The sequence below is a fragment of the Cetorhinus maximus genome, chromosome 5 (assembly GCF_964194155.1).
Source record: "Cetorhinus maximus chromosome 5, sCetMax3.hap1.1, whole genome shotgun sequence".
Classification (NCBI taxonomy): Eukaryota; Metazoa; Chordata; class Chondrichthyes; order Lamniformes; family Cetorhinidae; genus Cetorhinus; species Cetorhinus maximus.
In genome coordinates, this window is record NC_135883.1 from 97,852,337 (window position 1) to 97,872,341 (window position 20,005).

General features: G+C 43.0%; 1 protein-coding gene across 2 annotated transcripts in view; it reads right to left on the bottom strand.

Moving 5' to 3' along the window:
• The window catches only part of LOC144680813 (uncharacterized), a 34,868-nt gene extending 23,092 nt beyond the window's left edge, over window positions 1–11,776 (bottom strand). The window contains exons 1-2 of one of the 2 annotated variants that reach the window (XM_078542222.1): window positions 11,736–11,776; window positions 8,859–8,948 (exon numbers count right to left, since the gene is read on the bottom strand). In XM_078542222.1, coding sequence (XP_078398348.1) covers window positions 8,859–8,931 — 73 coding nt within the window. In that variant the 5' untranslated portion in view covers window positions 8,932–8,948; window positions 11,736–11,776. Of the gene's footprint in view, window positions 1–8,858; window positions 8,949–9,085; window positions 9,158–11,735 lie in introns of those variants that run through there. The other variant, XM_078542225.1, reaches the window with a different exon arrangement.
• Window positions 11,777–20,005: the final 8,229 nt, after the last annotated feature.

Here is a 20,005-nt window from a genome sequence, read left to right on the forward strand (position 1 = left end):
TTCAATTTTCAGGTCGGCAGGGGCACAGCCAAATCAGCTGTGCGCCCACCGACCTGTCAACGGCCTAGTGAGGCCGTTTAAAAAGTAATTGAAGTAATTAATGGACCTGGTTGGCGGGCAGGCCGGGAGCCCTGGCGGGCTTCAGAAAAAGCATGAAACCTCATCCATGGGTGGGATGAGGGTTTTTAAAAATTTAATAAAAGTTTGATTAAACGTGGTGGACATGTCCCAACTCATGTGACAGTGTCACATGAGGGAACATGCCAGGGAAATTTTATTTTTGCCCCTTCACCATTTTTAAATTTGGCGCCGATCTCCCTGAGGCAGCACTTAGCCTCAGGGAGATGAGTGCGCTCTTTCGCACGCATGCGCAAAAGAGCACACTCTTGGCTGAGGGATTCCGCCACCACCCCCCCACCCCATCCCCCCGTCCACACGGGGAGCGAATAGCGCTTTCTGGCGGACGTCATGCTGGGTGGGCCTTAATTGGCCTGCCCACGTAAAATGGCGGCGTGGCCCTGATCGGGAGTGCTGATTGGAGGCACGCCCACACATGCCCGCTCCTGAACTCCCTCCCCCCAAAAGGGGGAAAATTCCCCCCATGATCTTAGTATCCAATAGCAGAGCAGTGTGGGCTACCTCTGTAGTTAGTACAAAAACAGAATTACCTAGAAAAACCCTGCAGGTATGGCAGCATCGGTGGAGAAGAAAAGAGTTGACGTTTCGAGTCCAACATGACCCTTCAACAAAAGAATTTTTATCTCTGTAGTTAGTAGTCTGTCGTCAGTAGTTAGCAGTTGGAGTAGATAGAGATAGAGTTTGAAGTGTAAGTGCATGTTTAGTTACTGCTGAGAACCTTTATAAATAAACACAGAGTTTCTACCTATGAAGTGTATACTACTCAACTCTATTGTTAGTACCAAATCGGCCACCACTTACAACAAGCGTGCGAACAGGATCTGACAAACTGGCGTCTAGGATCTGACAAACTGGCAATGAGGATTAAACAAGTTAAAGAAATCAAAAGAAACAAAACCAGCACTGTAACTCGCACAGCAATTGTAAGTAGAAGTTCCATTCAAATCATCGAAGTATCTCCCTCACAGCATGCAGCAATTTGGAAGAATTGATCCTTTCGATGCAGCAACGGACGATTGGTCTCACCACATTGAGCATCTCTTGTTCTTTTTCCAAGCAAATAAGATTACGGGGGAAGAGAAGAGGCGAGCGATCCTCTTTAGTGCATGTGGGAATAAGACTTATGGCTTGATTCGAAGTTTGGCAGCACCCAGTGCCCCAGGTTTGAGAAATTTTGATGAATTAGTGGACCTGGTGAAGGGACGTTACCAACCGAAGCCCTCAGTAATGATGCAAATGTTCAAGTTTAATTCAAGGAATAATGCCCCGGGAGAGACAGTTGAAAGCTATGTGGCAAGCTTGAAGCAATTAACGGAGCATTGTGAGTTTGGTACATCCTTAAACGATATGCTTAGAGATCATTTAGTGTGCTGTATGAATGAGGACATGATTCAGAAGCAATTGTTATCCAAAACAAGTTTGGATCTTAAGCAGGTGTACCATACAGGGCACGCAAAATGGCACCATCCCCACATCGGTTGGGAAGCCCCAGTCAAAAAGGGCACAAAAATGCAAGACTCTGCCAAGAGGCATGAAACAGCTAGCAGGAAAATGAGATTAAATGACTTAGCAGCAAAAACAAGGAGTAAAATCAATAGAGGTGGAAACAGTCTTTCAATGCTTAGCACTTTAAAAAAATTGAGGGCAGAATTTTTCAGTCGGCGTGCGAGGGCGGGCCGGACACACTGACACGTAAAATGACGTGCGATGACATCGGGCACGTGTCCCAATGTCATTGCGATGTTTCGTTTGATGGTGCACGCAACAGTCAACTGCGCGCCCGCCAATATTTAAACGGCCTATTAAGGCCATTAAGGAAATAATTAAGGTCATTGTTGACGCTGCCCATCCAAGCTTAAGATTGGCGGGCAGGCGAAAAGGCAAAGCAGCCTTCACGTTTTTTAGGAAACTTCATCAATGAGCGGGAGGGGGTTTCCTAAAGCTTTTATTAAATAAATAAATACATTTTTATCAAATATAAAAATATGTCCCACCTCGTGTGACACAGTCGATCCATTTATTTATTTATTTGAAAACCGCTTCAATCTCCCTGAGGCAGCTCTGTGCCTCAGGGGGATTGAAGCGCTCTTTCGCACGCATGCGCTGGCCCCGCCTCTCTCTTCCCCCCCCGCCCACACAGGTAGCGCTGAGCGCTACGGCTCACATCTTATGCTGGGCGGACCTTAATTGGCCCGCCCATGTAAAATGGCAGGGTGGAGCCAATCGCGGTGACCACCCCCGCCCACTCCCGCCAAGCCCATCCACCAACTGAAAAATTCTGGCCAGAATGTTTTTATTGTCATAAAAGCAGACACATAATGGGACAGTGTAAGGAAAGAGTCAAACAGACTTTTAAACAAAATAAAAAAAACCAGTGAGATCTATATTGTAGAAGAGCCTGAAGCAACAGATTCTGATATTTATTTATTGTATAACTTGAAGGTTGGAAAAACCAACCTATGCAACAGTGAAAGTTAATGGTAGACCTGTTCAAATGGAAGTGGACGCAGGAGCTTCCACTACAGCAATTGGGGAACATACCTTAAAATATCTGAGTAATGGGGAACATCAATTAAATTTAAAAGAAACAACATACGCAGGTGAAGACATCCAAGTCAAAGGCATAAGTAGAGTAATTGTCCATTATGGGAGCCAATCGGTAAAGCTACCAGTGTTGGTATTGAGAGGCAGAGGACCAAGCCTCCTAGGGCACAACTGGCTAAGGGCAATCAGCCTTGAGGAACCACTGAGATTCCATTAGGAAGCAGGAAGCATTTCTGCTTTGGGAAAGGAATGTGTAAAGACTCAACAACCTGAAGAAATGCAGGCTGTCTTGAGCCAAAACATGGAAGAACAGCAGAAGGAACTCGAAGTGACCATGCTTAACAACAGAGATCCAGACGAGATGAGCAACCTCCAAAAGGAAAAAGAAAACCTGCTGGGAGACCTTCCCACACTACGAGATTCCCTCAGGTCAAAGTTTGTACCACTGGAAAAGTACAAAGAAAAACGGAAAGAATTCAGCACCCATCTGACCAAACTGAAGGATGAGTTGGCAGGGAAGACACAACAATGCTCAATTTTCCAGTAGACAGCAAACAAATACAAAAAAAGAGATGGAAGAGCTGAAGAATCAGCTATGTGAAGCCAAAGAGACTTTGGAGGCAAAAGCTGCAGAATTTTCGAAGAAGCAGACAGATGATGAAATTCTGAGAGACTCAACCATTGAGTTCACTCAAGTTGAGCTTGCATCTGCGATTAGTCTGGCCAATATTAAAACCGAAAAGGTCAAGATTAAAATCAGCGCTAGAAAGAAGAAGGCATGTAGAAAGAAGACACAGAAACACAAATAAGGCTTTAATCCTGGCAACGTACGAGTATACTTTCTTACATAGGCAGTTAGTTGTTTGCCTTTACAAGAAAGGATGTGGAAGTCCCAGTTCCTCAAGAATTTGTTTATTGCTTGACAGACCAGAGACTGGACAAGTAGGGATCCAGTCCTATCACAAGTACGAAAACAAGTACTTCATGGTTGGTTACAAGAGCCTGTGTCTGATGAAATGAACCCATACTTTAACAGAATGCATGAAATAAGCAGCCAGGGTGGCATCTTATTGTGAGTAGCATGAGTGATAGTACCTCCAAAAGGAAGAGAGCAATTGCTAATTGGATTACACAGTGCACATCCAGGAATATCCCGAATGAAGACCATAGCTCACAGCTACCTTGGTGGCCTGGGGTGGATGGAGAAATAGGGAGCTCAGTGAAGAATTGTGTGCAATGTCAGCAACTGCGAAAGTTACCTTCAGCAGCTCCATTACACCCTTGGGAGAGGCCAGGAAGACCATGGGTGCGGTTACACATTGACTATGTTGGGTCTTTCATGGGAACAATATTTCTGCTCATTATTGATGTCCATTCAAATTGGACGGACATATATGAGGTGGAATCACCAACTGCTGTTTGCTACAATTGAGAAGTTATGTCAAAGTTTGGCCATTAACAGACTACCAGAAGTAGTTGTTTCTGATAACGGCACAGCATTTACGAGTGTGGAGTTTCAGCATTTTTTCAGCCTCAATGGTATCACTCGTAAAAATTTTACCATACTCAAATGGACTGGCCAAAAAGGCAGTTCTAACATTCAAGGCTGGCATGAACAAATTGACCGGAGATTCCTTAACTGCCAAGCTAACAGGCTTTCTTTTCCATTATAGGACCACCCCTCACATAACAACAGGTGTCACACCTGCGGAATTATTGATGAAACACCGAGCTTAATAATGCCAAATTTAGGTGGGAAGGCGGAAAGGAGTCAGGGAAGTCAGAAAACTAGACACGACTGGCATAGTCGTAAGAGGAAATTTACTGTGGGAGAGAAGGTACACATGAAGAACTTTGGAGAAGGACCAAAGTGATTACCGGGTTAAATAAGTGCAGTGACTAGACCTCTATCTTACCACGTGAAGGTGGAGGGCCGAGTCATATGGAGACATGTGGATCATCTAAGAAAGAGTGAAACTATGAACCAAAAAATTATCCCACCAGTGTTCACGACTGGGTCAGTGTTTCATGTTGAGAGAACTCAACCCAGTTCAGACATATCTGTTGTTCCTTCAAGAGTGGAGTATACTGATTTGCAGGAGCCCACCAAAGCACCTGATGTTCAAGCAACTCCAGACAAGGAGATTTCTGACAAAGCATCTGAAGTTGTAGAGCTGAGAAACTCTATACGCATAAGGAAACCCCCAGAAAGATTGAATTCATAAATTGCTTATCAGTGTAAATATTTAGCTATTTTGAGAAAATTGTAATTGTAAATATAAAATGTATTTCTGAGTAATGGGGGAGGGATGTGGTTATCTGATGTGTAATATACCTTTAAGAAGAATGTAATTATGGAAGATCACATGATCTTAGTATCCAATAGCAGGGTAGCACAGGCTACCTCTATAGTTAGTAGTCTGCAGTCAGTAGTTAGTAGTTGGAGTACTGTAGAGATAGAGTTTGAAGTTTAAGCACATGTTTAGTTGCTGCTGAGTACCTTTGTAAATAAACATATAGGGCAGAATTTTGCCCTCGGATGGGTAGCGGGCCCCACCAGCTCGGCAGCTGGCGGACAGCCGACCCCCCCCCCCCCCCACCCCCACCGAAACGGGGCCCGACATCATTTTGAGTGGGTGGGCCAGTTAAGGCCCACCCAGCGGCCTGCCCGACAGGAAGCGCTATGCACTTCCTGTGCGGGGGAAGGGATTCCCCATCTGTCAAAGTGCGCTCTTTCACGCATGCGCGGGAAAGAGCGCACTGCTCCCTGAGGCAAAGTCCTGTCTCAGGGAGATTAGTGACAGGTAAGAAAAGTCAAAAAATAGAAAAATACTAAAATTATTAACATGTCCCCCTCATGTGACAATGTCACACGTGATGGGACATGTTAATAAAAATGACATAAACTTTATTAGACTTTTTTAAAACGGACATGAAACCTCATCCCGCCAGTGGATGAGGTTTCATGTATTATCAGGAGCCCGCTGGGGCTCCTGGCCTGCCCACCAGCCTTAAGGTTGGACGGGCAGGTCTTTAATTATCTTAATTAGCCTATCAATTGCCTTAATTGGCCATTGACAGGTCGGCGGGCGGACAGCTGATTTAGCTGTCTGCCCGCCTTCCTAAAAATTTAAAGGGACCGGGATGACGTCAGGGGTTCCTTCTGATGTCATTCCGCATCATTTTCCCCTCTGCGAGCGGGCTCCGCCCCCCAAATCACCAACGGGAAAATTCAGGCCAGAGTTTTTACCTATGAAGTGTCTACTACTCCATTCTATCATTAGTTCCAAATCGGCCACCGCTTACAACAAGTGTGCGAACAGGATCCAAAAAACTGGAGTCTAGGGTCCAACAGAGATTCAACAACCTCAGGGATCCAGCTGAGGGATACACACTCATTGTCAAAGCCAGAGTGGAGATCTAGGAGTCATGGGACATGGACATCTAGCTTGTGGAACCAGTAATATTGCCTTGAGGAACCGTAAAGACTCAGTCTGCCATTTTATCATCTAACTAGCAGCATCTCAGGCAAGGAGCTCTGGCCCAGGCTGGACACCTGGCCCATCTACACTGCTTCTACTGGAAAGCCTGTACCACCACCTACAAGACTGATTCATCCCTGCACGCTTATCTCATTGTGTGAAATCAACACCACTGGAAAAATGAATTATCCAGCATCGGTTTTCAGCTCCCTGATCTCCATGAAGGAATGCCTCATTGACTCTGGGCTCTGAAACCCATGTGAGACAGCATTTCTTTTATCTGTAGTCGCTGCACGTGCTTCTGCAATCTTTCAACCTGAGGGATTTGTGTATGTGTGGGACCAGGGTGCCACACAGGCACAGCATATTCAACCAAGGGATGGACGAACTCCGTGTAGATCAACAGCAGGGAGTTGTTGGTCAGGGAGTCTGAAAAGGATGATGGATCTGAGAATAAACATTTTTTTTTAGCATACTGTCCACTTGGCCATTCCATTTTAAGTTAGCTTGAATGTGTATACCCAAGACTTTTAAGGTTTTCGCTGCTGCCAGGGTGTAATTGCCTAACTATATGTCAAGGGACATGTGCTCATGTCTTCCAAAGTCTACTCGAATGGCATTACATTTGGTAGCATTTAGTTGCATACTGTTTTCCTCACACCATTCATTGAGAGCATTGAGAATTGCCTGAACCTCGCTGACCACAACCCACAGCTTAGACCCCGCAACTCTCATATCATCCACGTATTTTCAGTAGTTGAGGCCAGAAGACGATTGGTCCTAGCCACGTGCCTTGAGGCAATATATATGGTGAAAAGCTGAGACCCCAGTTTCAACTGCTGAGGCACATTGTTTGTCACATCCCATCAGTCAGAGAATATTGGCATTATGCTTGCTCGCTGTCTCCAAATAACCAACCAATTAACAACCCATGTACAAGGTTACCACCAATTCTGTACACTTTTAATTTCACAGCTAATCTGCAAAAATATACTTGCAATTCACAGTATTTTCCCTAATATTTGTTGAATAGAGAAATGATCATTAATAACTTGGAATTTTCAGCTACTTAATTACATTGGAATGCCAAAAATTTAAATTTCTACCACTGGAACTGTAATATTTTTAAGCTGCATTTATATTGCAGTTGTCAGTGCAACACAAGCCAATTACAGAATCAATTCTACTCTGGCAGAATCTAATTAACACCGTCTGACTGAATGCCAACTGAGACATAATAAGACTGGAAAGGGAGTAGCCGTACTTTCAAAATCTTTAAAATGTTGAAAACAACAATATGATTATTAAGTGTTCAAGGGAGTCCTTAAGTAATATTTCAAACAGGGTTAACACCCATAGTAGAGTCATATTCTATGTGGTGTCAAAACCAAGCAAACATCCCCCCCAGGGGCATTGCATACTGCTGCCCCCTAGAAACAGATTAGTGCCTGGTTTTGGAGAGTCACGCTGTTAATTTTACGTTACAGTACTGCAAAGCATTGTTCATTTCATGGGTAGAATTGATAGCTAGATGGCATTGAATAGACAGGAAAAGTGATAGCAAAGTAAAGACAAATCAGACCAAAACTGTCATATCTTCTCTACAGAGAAGGGTTGGGACAGATGGAGAAGATAAACATAATACCAAATAAAAACATAAGGAAGCAAGGGGATAATGCGCAGTATATTGTTTGTTTATAGAGACAAACAAAAGTCAGTTTTTCCAGATCGGTGCAGTACAAGGCAATGCTGAATCACCTAGGAGCAGCATATACTAGAAAATTGGAGGGGAGGCAGGGTTGTGGGGGGTGGGATTGTTTGAAGCACATGTTTTGAAAGGAACCTAAGTGATATTCCTCCAGATGAATCCAGTGTGTCTGGATACTAGCCTAGGAAAATACCAATTTATTTTAAAAGGCAATTGGTCAAATATGATGGGTAACAGAAAAAGAAAATTGTTCCTTAAGAACTGAAAAGCATAATATAAAAGCAGACGATGTTTATTTTACCTCTAAAATGTGGTTCTTAAATAATTTCATTCCATGATTCCTTCCCTATCCTCATCTTTGGACTTTGTTGCAATCTGTCTTTTATCTTTTATTGTTTGTGTCACTCTCTCTTTCTCAAATCTGTATTTTGCACTTTCTTTATTAGAATTTTACAGCCTCAGCCCTTTGTGGAATTGTAATGTTCCGACATCATAAATTTTAGAATTAGATTATTATGCATTGCAGCCAACTAAAGCCTACTATCAGGGAAGCCAAGCTTTTTCAGAATAATGATACACCTTTAGCAACACATCTACTTATGTAAGGAGCTAGCTGAACTTGAGATTAACATCGTAGAAAATTATTACTTGGCTATCAGTTTGTAATTAATTAAACAGAAAATGTCTCTAAATAATTTCTTCTCACTGCTATCCCATCTATGTTTTAACTTTGGGGGATGCAATTCTGCAAATATGTTCCATGTTCCCAGAATAGATATACCGAAAGAACAAAATATTTCTATTCTGTTTTCCAGCATTATTTCCAGATAATTTTGCAGCACTTTCAAATTTGGAAAATCATGAGGAACTCACATGAGTTGCATAATATTAGGGATGGACAACAAATGTTGGCCTTGCCAGCAATGCTAACATACCAGAAAAAATATTTAAAGAAGAAAAAATGTTGTTTTGCAAATATAACATACCGCAGTAATTTGTTCCGGAGATGATGTTCACAGAAAGCAGCAGTAGAAATGAACTGATTTCTCTTCGCGCCATGTTTACAGGATCACCTCCTTAATGGATTAATAAACTTTGTCACAAAGCAATTTAAAAAAATACTTTCTGTAAAAATAGGTACTGGTCAAATGCACTAAAAATTACATAAGTTTAAGGCTGTAAGAAAGTAAAATGATCCCTAGTACGGTGATACCTGTGTCAGAATATAAGAAAAACCTATTTCCCACTTCAGGTAGAGGACCATGCAGATCACATGCAAGAGGAATATTGTGTCTGACTGAGTGGCAGGCTACTGTATTTATACACAGCTTATTCAACAAGTAATTTAAAAAGTAAATCACAAAGAATCTTCTTTACCATGTAACTATTAATTTGCTGAATGTGTTGCTTTTATGGACAAGTCAGTGCAGGTGAGTACACATTTGACCAAGTTGACTTACCTTCTTGGCAGCAATTTCCAGGTTACGCAAACTCCAACCTTGAAGAGTCTGTTTTTCACTACAATCATGTCTGACTGCACCCTGTTGCAAGCAATTTAATGTACTGTGTTGCTCAAGATAAGATTGAGGTTATTCTAGTTCATAATGTTGACTTGAGCATTCCAGCATGCGTGTCTGATCAGCTGCGCCCAAATCTTGGCATTTTGGTTTTCGAAACCTGGGTACTCAGTCCTGTTTGAGCTCCCATTCCTTATTAATCATTTGCCCCCTTGAATTTTGCAGGTTTGGAAGTTGGGAAAGAGGTATTTTTAATTATGCTACCTCATTTACAAATTAATATTAACTATGAACAGCTGTATCTGTCAGTATCTGTGTCCTTAAGTATAAAAAATTAGCGAGGACATAGATTTCAACTTAATAGCCGAGAATGGGATGGCAGCAGGCCGAAAATGACAGGGCGGCAATTACTACCCTATTCCTGCTCTAATTTCCGACCCTTAGGGGAAATGGGCAGCCAGGCAACTGCCTATTTCAGATGGGAGCCCATGTTTAATATGCAAATAAACACTCTATCCTCATTTGCATATTTTGAGCTACCAACTGGCATAGTGTGCACATGAAAATTCTCCCGGCTCTACATAAATATTCTAGTCCACTGCTAACCTGTCCGCAACCCAGCCTCTGTGAACCTCACACTTTCCTCCTGCCTTTAGCATGCAACTTCCAGCTCGGCTTAATTGAGGAGCCCCTTGGGTTCCCACCATCCCTCCCCCCTCCACCAAGCATGAGTTGCCCATGAGCAATAACCAAATGAGGCCTGTTCCTCAACATTGGTTGCCTCTGCAAGGATCTCAGGTAGGTGCAGGAAGATGCATATAATTGGGATAAAAACTTGGGGGGAAATGTAAAGGATTAGTATCAGAAGACATGATGCTGAGGTCCCAATATGTATACAGTAACTGTAAATAAAAAGATGTTTTAACAAACTACAGTCTCAAGCAGTTTATTTTGGGAGAGTAGATAAGCCCCAAAGAGCCTTGTTAAAAGCCTGAACACAAAACAGAACTCTGTGCTCTACAGGCTGTTCCCAGGGACACACACCGAGACAAACATCAACTGCAGCTGGAGGATCATCAACTCAGTGAAAGATGCTCTTTGGTCTGCCCGAAACTTGTTGGTCTTCCAGTGCAAAGAGTTGTCCCTGACCGACTATTACAGACTGCCACATTCCAAGGTTCAGAACTATGTGCTGCGGGACACACTAAAGCCTGGGCAGCTGCAGCAAAGGCCCAATGGGGAAAGGTTGCTGTCTAAGACCGTTCTGCCATAGCGCACCGAGGGGCGGGGAATTGTATAGACCCCTCGGGCTGTACGGCTCACAATGAATGTATGCATTGAATACTAATTGTATTATTGAAGCACCTCAGAGTGCAATATGATGTATGTTGATAACTCCAATCCCATTACACTGTCTGACTGTCTGTAATGACCATATTGAAATGATTGTAATATTCATTAATTGTATTGAAGCACCTCATAATCCATGTGTAAAAGTTGAATCTGATTGCACTTTTTGTGATGGTGATTTAGAAATGTTTTGTAATTTTCTTCCAGATATTTTATGAACAAAGTATATTTTTCAAAAGAAAACATGACAAAACAATAGGCAGTGGAAACATCCCTCCCACCACATTCCCAAAGTCTGACCAATATGAATGTCACCTCCTAAGTGTAGTCCCAGGGCTCCTAGTATCCACTATGTAATCCATGAAGTCAACACCTTGAACATTCCTGTGTTCATCATGTAAGATACAACAATGTCCTACGATATTGCTCACAGTGAAAGCTACCACCATGTCATTCTATATCTGGCACTTTCCTCTATTATCCTTTTTGTGTCACATTATCTCTGTTTTCCCCCTTACATTGTCTCTTTCTTTGTCTCTATGGTAGCCATGGACTTTTTTTGTGATATCAATGTCATTTTGTGCAATTCTTGTTCACTGTTTCTGTTTTATTGTTTATGTAACTTTCGCCTGTTATCTGTCTCCTCTCTTCTGTATACCCCCCCAGCATTTTTACATGTTACAAACAGGAAAGAGACTGTATCTGTTTCCTTTCATCACTTGTTCCTAAGTAGAAGGTGTTTTGAATCATTTTTAAAGTATGTGGTGGCATGGTTTCCCAATCCCTCAGTTTGTGTGATTCAATTTACAAATATTCTGCAGCAAACACTCATTATGATTAACTCGGAAGGTTAGTTTATTTCACATTCAAAACCTGGGTTGAATGTCCGCAACGACCCATTCCAAACACAAACACTAACACTCACCACCCACCCGTCCCACCGTACACACACATACATGCACACAGTCAAGGGGGGATAAAAAAAAGTAGCCTTACTGTACAAGAACCACAGAAATAAATATCAGTTCATGTGATTTCCAGAGTCTGAGAAGTTAAAGACCAGAGGGTGTTTCCTTTGTGGCGGGGTTCATTTCCGATGAGTCTCTGGCTGGGGATAAAAATATGTAAATCCTTGCAATGAATGATGCTACAGCATGATAGGCTTTCTGTGCTTAGACCGCTTAGCAAGTGTTGATCAGAGATTTTCAAACTCAAGCACGCTTTGTGGAATTGAGAGCTGGTAACTGACAACTTACCAACCACGTTGCTGGATTCCTATCCAATTGATGTTAAAACAGCAGTCTGCAGATTTCCCAGTTCTCAAAGGCATATACTGATTTCAAAATGGTCACTCGAGTCATGTGACCTTCTTTCTCCACAATGACTTCAAAAGGGATGTTAATCCAGTGTCTGGAACTGGCTTTGAATTCAGAACTGATAATGTCCCAGTCGTTAGTTGTTGAAAAAGTTACTAACATACGAATATACATATGAATTAGGAGCAGGAGTAGGACATTCGGCCCCTCAAGCCTGCTCCACCATTCAATAAGATCAAGGCTGATCTGACTGTAACCTCCCATCTACCCCTGATAACCCTTCACCCCCTTACCATCCATATTGAGGGTCTGGTGTTGGGAAGGCAAATATAACCCCTCTATTCAAGGAGAGAGGCAGAAAACTAGAAACTATAGGCTATTTAGCCTGACGTCTGCTGAGTGAAAGGTGTTAGAATTGATCATCAAAGAGGTTATAGCTGGTTAGAGAAGGGTCAACACGGTTTTGTGAAAGGGAAATCATGTTTAACCAATTTATTAGGGTTCTTTGAAGGAGTAACATGTGCTGTGGATAAAGGGGAACCTGTAGATGAACTGTACTTGGATTTCCAGCAGGCATTTGATAAGGTGCCACATGAAAGATTATTGCGGAAAATGAAGCTTATGGTTAGGGGGTGAAGTATTAGCATGGATAGAAGGTTGGCTGACTGGTAGAACAGAGAGTATGCATAAATGGTCTTTTTCTGATAGGCAGGATGTGATGAGTGGAGTCCCACAGGGGACTGTGCTGGGGCCTCAATTTTTTTTACAATTTACATCAATGACTTAAATGAGGGGAGCGAAGGCATGGTAGCTAAATTTGTAGATGTCACAAAGATAGGTTATTAGCTGAGGCATAGAATACAAGAGCAGGGAGGTTATGCTGAAACTGTATAAAAGGTTATTTAGACCACAACTGGAGTACTGCGTGCAGTTCTAGTCACCACATTATAGGAAGGATTGATTACACTGGAGAGGGTGTAGAGGAGATTTAACTGGATGCTGCTTGGGCTGGAGGGTCTGTGCTATGAGGAAAGATTGAATATGCTGGGGTTGTTTTCCTTGGAGCAACAAAGGTTGAGAGGGAATCTGATCGAGGTGTATAAGATTATGAGGGGCATAGATAGGGTGGATAGGAAGGTGCTTTTTCCATTAGTAGAGGGGTCAATAATCAGGGGGCATAGATTTAAGGTAAGAGGTAGAAGGCCAAGAGGGGAGTTGAGGAGAAATTTGTTCACCCAGAGGGTGGTGGGAGTCTGGAACTCACTGCCTGAAAGGGTAGTTGAGTCAGAAACTCTTGTAACATTTAAAAAGTATTTTGATATTCGCTTGCATTGCCATAGACCCCAGGGCTATGGGCCAAGCGCTGGAAAATGGGATTAGTGTAGTCTGATCTTTGTTGACCAGTGCAGATATGATGGGCCGAATGGCATTCCTTCTGTGGTGTAAACGTCTATGAGTCTATGAGGTAGGTAAGTGGGTTATGATGAAGACATAAGGAGTTTGCACTCGGGCATAGGTAGGTTGAGTGAGTGGGCAAAAATCTGGCAGATGGGATATAATGTGGGAAAATGTGAAGTTGTTCACTTTGGCAGGAAGAATAAAAAAGCAGAGTATTATTTAAATGGAGAACGACTGCAGAATTCTGAGGTGCAGAGGGATCTAGGTGTTTGAGTGCATGAGTTGCAAAAGGTTAGTATGCAGGTACAGCATGTAATCAAGAAGGTTAATGGAATGCTATCCTTTATTATGAGAGGAATTGAACATGAAAGTAAGGACGTTATACTTCGGGAAGGATGTAAATGCGTTGGAGGTGGTTCAGAGGAGGTTTACTAGATTGATATCTGGAATGAGCTGGTTGTCTTATGAGGGTAGGTTGGACAGGCTGGGCTTGTTTCTACTGGAGTTTAGACGAGTGAGGGGTGACTTGATTGAAGCATATAAGATCCTAATAGTCTTGACAAGGTGGACATGGAAAGGATGTTTCCTCTTGTGTCCAGAACTAGGGGCACTGTTTTAAAATTAGGGGGCCCTTTCTGTCAGAGGGTTGTGCAACTTTGGAACTCTCTGCCTCAGAAGATGGTGGAGGCGGGGTCATTGAATATTTTTAAGGCAGAGCTAAATAGATTATTTTTAGGCAAGGGAAAGAAAGGTTATCAGGGGTCAATGGGAATGTGGAATTCGAAATACAAGCGGATCAGCCATAATCTTATTGAATGGTGGAGCAGGCTCGAGGGACCTAATGGCTTACCTCTGCTCCTACTTCACATGTTTGTATGTTCATAAGGCATTGCCTAGGCAGACCCACTGACTCCACAGTCCCAAGTGTGACATGAGTAATAAGCCATGAATTAACAATTGTTTATTAAAGTCACATTCATGATTGGCAAAAATTAAACATTGAGTATACAGCTAATCAGTAGACTATATGAACCAACAAAATGAATAACAGGTCGTAAAGTACTTCAGTGGTTTCACAGCATTTCACCATTAACTAGATCACTAATTAGCAAGCTACAGCTGAGATCAGTGTCTGATATTGATGTATAATAGTGAGATTAATTTAGGATTAAACTCCTTTCATAGCTGATAAATTAACCACATTAGCCTATTGGGTAGGTACAAGTCTATGGGTTTAATTTTCATTTGTGGATCTCAATCCAGCTGTCAGGCAGAAATGCAGATCATGAAACCATAGATGCCAATGTTGGGGCCAATGGTTATTTTTTGAGGAGGCAGCAAATTAAGTGTCTGTCTCCAGGTGGCCCATCCAATTAAAGATGGAATGCAGGGTCTCAAGGCTGGAGGGCCAATAGGAGGCACGGAAGCATTGACACACATTGGCAGCCCCACCATCAGAGGTGGGAGCTTGCCATGTAGATAGGTGAAAAGGAGGGCATCTCAAAATGGAGTTGTCCTCTCAACTGTTTTTGAAAACTTTAAAACCAAAAAGTGTTATATTGGCTGTGGGGCAGGAGTACTTAAAATGATGCTAGAGCATTGGCCCTCGACCTGCCCCTGGGAGGCCACTTCCATGTATTTGCTGGGCTTTAGCTGCTGTTGGGGGCTTGCTGGTAGACTGTAAAATTCTAGTTAGGCTTAGACCATTGGCCTTAATAGGCTAGCCTGGGCCTCTGGATTACTGGTCCAGTAACATTACCATTACGTCCCAGTTGAACCAGTTTCCATTACATTTTGGGAATAGAGTTCCAGACTTTTACTTGTTATTGTGTGAAACGGGCATCCTGATTACCCTCCTAAAAAGCCTATTTCTAATTATATGATTGTGCCCCTTTGTTCTGAATTCCCTCACCAGAGGCAATTGCTTCTATATATCTATTTTATCGAAACCGGTTATCATTTTAAATATGGCAGTTAGATCACTCTTCAACCTTCTAAACTCGAGGGAATATAAGTCAGGTTTATACAAACTGCCTGCATTATTTAACCCTTTACACCACGATATCGTTCAGGTGAATCTGCACTCTATCCCTTCCAAGGTCAACATCTTTTTCCTGAGATTCAGTACCCAAAGCTGAAGTACCACCTATTAAGCTATATCTGGCCTCTAGCCTTGATGGTGTATGTTCCTCACAAATCTGTGAAAATGTTCTGTTCTCACAGGCATTCACCACTGTTGGCAGATCTCACAGTTCCATCTAGTTACTGATTCTTAAGCTAAATTTCAAAACATTGTGCCTACAATGTGAGGCCTGGAAACACCATTTGAAATACTTGGAAGAGGATGAGAACTCAAATGGGATTCTAATGACTGGGACAATGCTGGATATTGAATTAGATGGGGGAATGCCTTGAGTTATAGGCAGGGCCCGGGAGACGTGGTTGCTAATGGTGCTAATCACCCACACCCGTGCTTGAGGGGGGCCCAGCCTCATTAGCTGAGTAGCCTGTCATTCTGGATGGTCAGTGTCCAAAGCAACTAATCAGGCCTGTAGACCATCCCAATTGACAGGCTCCTTAGCCAATGATTGCTGTTGTTCTGAACAGCAGCAATCATTGGTCCAGTAGAGTATGCCAGATTCCCCAATCCTTCCTTTACTTGCCTCCCACCTCGTGGACTCCAGTTTGGGCATTGTCGGACTTGTGTGCTCCTTTCTTCCCTGGCTGGAGCCTGGAGGCTGCTGGAGCGCAAGCCTCTACATTTACTTTACCTCCCCTCCGAAGGCCCTTCCCTTCCCAAAGTCTTCTCCGAGTCCTGAAGTCCTCCCCAGTCCAGTCCCTCAACATTGTCAACAATGGTGTTTGTGGCCCAGGGCCCTTCCCCTCCCGACCTCGAGAAGAGGTCAGGAGGGGAGGGGCTGTGGGCCACAGACTCCTCCATCGGAGGACTAGACTGGAGGAGGACTTCAAGATTTAGACAGGAAGTTGGGAGGGCAAGGGCCCTGGGTCTTTCCATCCCGAGTTGGCCACCATCTCCACAGGGCTCGATTCTAGCTGACGGGGTGGGCTCACCGCAGAGTCATGGAAGGAAAATCACACCTGCTGTTGAATGAGTGTGTGTGTGAGTGTGAGAGTGGGTGAGTGTGAACCCTGAGCCTGGGAGTGAGCTGGACACACACACACACCTGGACACATACACAACTTGGCCCAGATACCCTCCCCTTTCCCTTGTGATCAGCACTTGGGGTCTAGTCTGTCTTTCATTAGCACTGCTTCTTAAGTGAATAGGCAAAAATGGTTTTATTATTTAGCTCAAGTCTGTATTACTTTTCTTCAGACCTCTGAAGAAGAGTCATACAAACTCGAACTGTTGGCCAGGATTTTCCGGCCCCTTCGTGGGTGAGGCGGTGCCCCAGCCAGTGTCCATTGACTTGCAGCAGGACCGGAAGTTCCCAGTGGCGGTCAGGTGTGGAAAATCCCGCCCGTTAACTCTGTTTCTCTCTCCACAGATGTTGCCAGACCTGCTGAGCTTTTCCAGCATTTTCTGTTTAGATTTCAGATTTCCAGCATCTGAAGTATTTTGCTTTTATTATTCAGATCTGATGCTTGGCACTTTTTAATGGTTGTTTTTATTAACTATTATTTTTAAATGATCAATTTATTGCTTTGACATTGATTTTTGTTTTGCTCAGCATGTTCTGCATATTTTCTTCATAAAAGGCCAAAAGACGTAGGAGCAAAAGTAGGCCATTCAGCCCATCGAGTCTGTTCCACCATTCAATGAGATCATGGCTGATCCTCAACTCCACTTTCCTGCCTTTGATTCCCTTACTGATTAAAAATCTGTCTATTTCAGCCTTAAATATACTTAACGCCCCAGCTTCTACAGCCCTCAGTGGTAAAGAATTCCACAGATTAACTACCCTTTGAGAGAAGAAATTCCTCCTCATCTCTATCTTAAATGGGCGATCCCTTACCCTGAGATTATACCCTCTGCTCCTAGATTCTCCCACAAGGGAAAACAACCTCTCAGCATCTACCTTGTCAAGCCCCCTAAGAATCTTATGTGTTTCAATAAGGTCGCCTCTCATTCCTCTTTACTCCAATGAGTACAGGCCGAACCTACTCAACCTCTCCTCATAAGAAAATCCCTCCATACCCGGGATCAACCTAATGAACATTCTCTGGACTGCCTCCAATGCCAGTACATCTTTCCTTAGATAAGGGGACCAAAACTGTTCACAGTATTCTAGGTATGGTCTAACTAGTGTCTTGCATAGTTTTAGAAGACTTCCCTATTTTTATACTCCATTCTCTTTGAAATAAAGGTCAACATTCTATTTGCCTTCCCTATAACCTGTTGAACTTGATTGCTAGCTTTTTGGGACTCATGCACGAGGACCCCCAAATCCCTCTGTGCTGCAGCCCTTCTTAGGATGGTGGCCGGTGACTAGTGGAGTTCCGCAGGGGTCAGTGTTGGGACCACAAATTTTCACTTTATACATTAATGATCTAGATGAAGGAACTGAGGGCATCCTGGCTAAGTTTGCAGATGATACAAAGATAGGTGGAGGGACAGGTAGTATTGAGGAGGCGGGGAGGCTGCAGAAGGATTTGGACCGGTTGGGCGAATGGGCAAAGAAGTGGCAGATGGAATACAACATGGGCAAGTGTGAGGTCATGCACTTTGGTAGGAAGAATAGAGGCATAGACTATCTTCTAAATAGGGGGAGAATTCAGAAATCTGGAGTGCAAAGGGACTTGGGAGTCCTAGTCCAGGATCCTCTTAAGGTTAACTTGCAGGTTGAGTTGGTAGTTAGGAAGGCAAATGCAATATTGGCATTTATTTCGAGAGGACTAGAATATAAAAGCAGGGATGTGCTGCTGGGGCTTTATAAGGCTCTGGTCAGACCACATTTAGAATATTGTGTGCAATTTTGGGCCCCATTTCTCAGGAAGGATGTTCTGGCCCTGGAGAGGGTCCAGAGGAGGTTCACGAGAACGATCCCAGGAATGAAAGGCTTAACATATGAGGAACGTTTGAGGACTCTGGGTCTATACTCAGTGGAGTTTAGAAGGATGAGGGGGGATCTGATTGAAATTTACAGAATACTGAAAGGCCTGGATAGAGTGGATGTGGGGAAGATGTTTCTATTAGTAGAAGAGACTAGGTCCCAAGGGCACAGCCTCAGAGTAAAGGAAAGACCTTTTAGAACAGAGATGAGGAGAAACTTCTTTAGCCAGAGAGTGGTGAATCTATGGAATTCATTGCCGTAGAAGGCTGTGGAGGCCAGGTCATTGAGTGCATTTAAAACCGAGATAGATAGGTTCTTGATTGGTAAGGGGATCAAAGGTTACGGGGAGAAGGCGGGAGAATGGGGTTGAGAAACTTATCAGCCATGATTGAATGGCGGAGCAGACTTGATGGGCCGAATGGCCTAATTTCTGCTCCTATGTCTTATGGTCTTATGGTCTTTCTGCAGTCTTTCTCTATTTAAATAAAATTCAGCTCTTCTATGCTTCCTGCCAAAGTGCATAACCTCACATTTTCCCACATTATATTCCATCTGCCAAGTTTTTGCCCACTAACTGTTTATATCCCTCTGTGCACTCTTTGTGTCAACTTCACCACTTGCCTTCCCACCTATTTTTGTGTCATCTGCAAACTTGGTGATAGTACATTCACTTCCCTCATCCAAGTCATTAATGTATATTGTAATAATTGTGGCCGCAGCACTGATCCCTGTACCACTCCACTAGTTACAGGTTGCCATCTTGAAAATGCCCCCTTATCCCAAATACTGCCTTCTATTAGTTAGCCAATTCTCTATCCATGCTAATATACTACCCCCAACACCATGGGCTCTTATCTTATTAAATAGCCTTATGTGCAGTACCTTATTGAACACCTTTTGGAAATCCAAATATATTACATCCACTGGTTCCCCTTTATCTATCCTGCTTGTTACCTCCTCAAAGAATTCTAATAAATTTGTCAGGCATGATTTCTCCTTCATGAAGCCATGTCGACTCTGCTTGATTATATTATGCATTTCTAAATGCTCTGCTATTACATTCTTTATAATAGACTCTAACACGTTCCCAATGACGGATGATAAGCTAACTGGCCTTTAGTTACCTGTTTTTTGTCTCCATCCCTTTTTGAATAAGGGTGTCGCATTGGCAGTTTTCCAATCCCCTGGGAGTTTTCCAGAATCTAAGGATTTTTGGAAGATTACTACCAGTACATCCACTATCTCTGCAGCTACTTCCTTTAATATCCTAGGATGCAATGCATCAAGTCCAGTGGACTTATCAGCCTTTAGCCCCATTAATTTCCCTAGTACTTTTTCTCTAGTGATAGTTATTGTATTTATTGCTTCCCCCTTTTTTGACTCTTGATTATTTAGTATTTTTGGAACTCTATTAGTGTCTTCTACTGTGAAGACTGATGCAAAGTATTTATTCAACTCCTCTGCCATTTCCTGGTTCCCCTTTATTATTTCCCCAACCTCAGTTTCTAAAGGGCCTATGTTCACTTTGGCCTCTCTT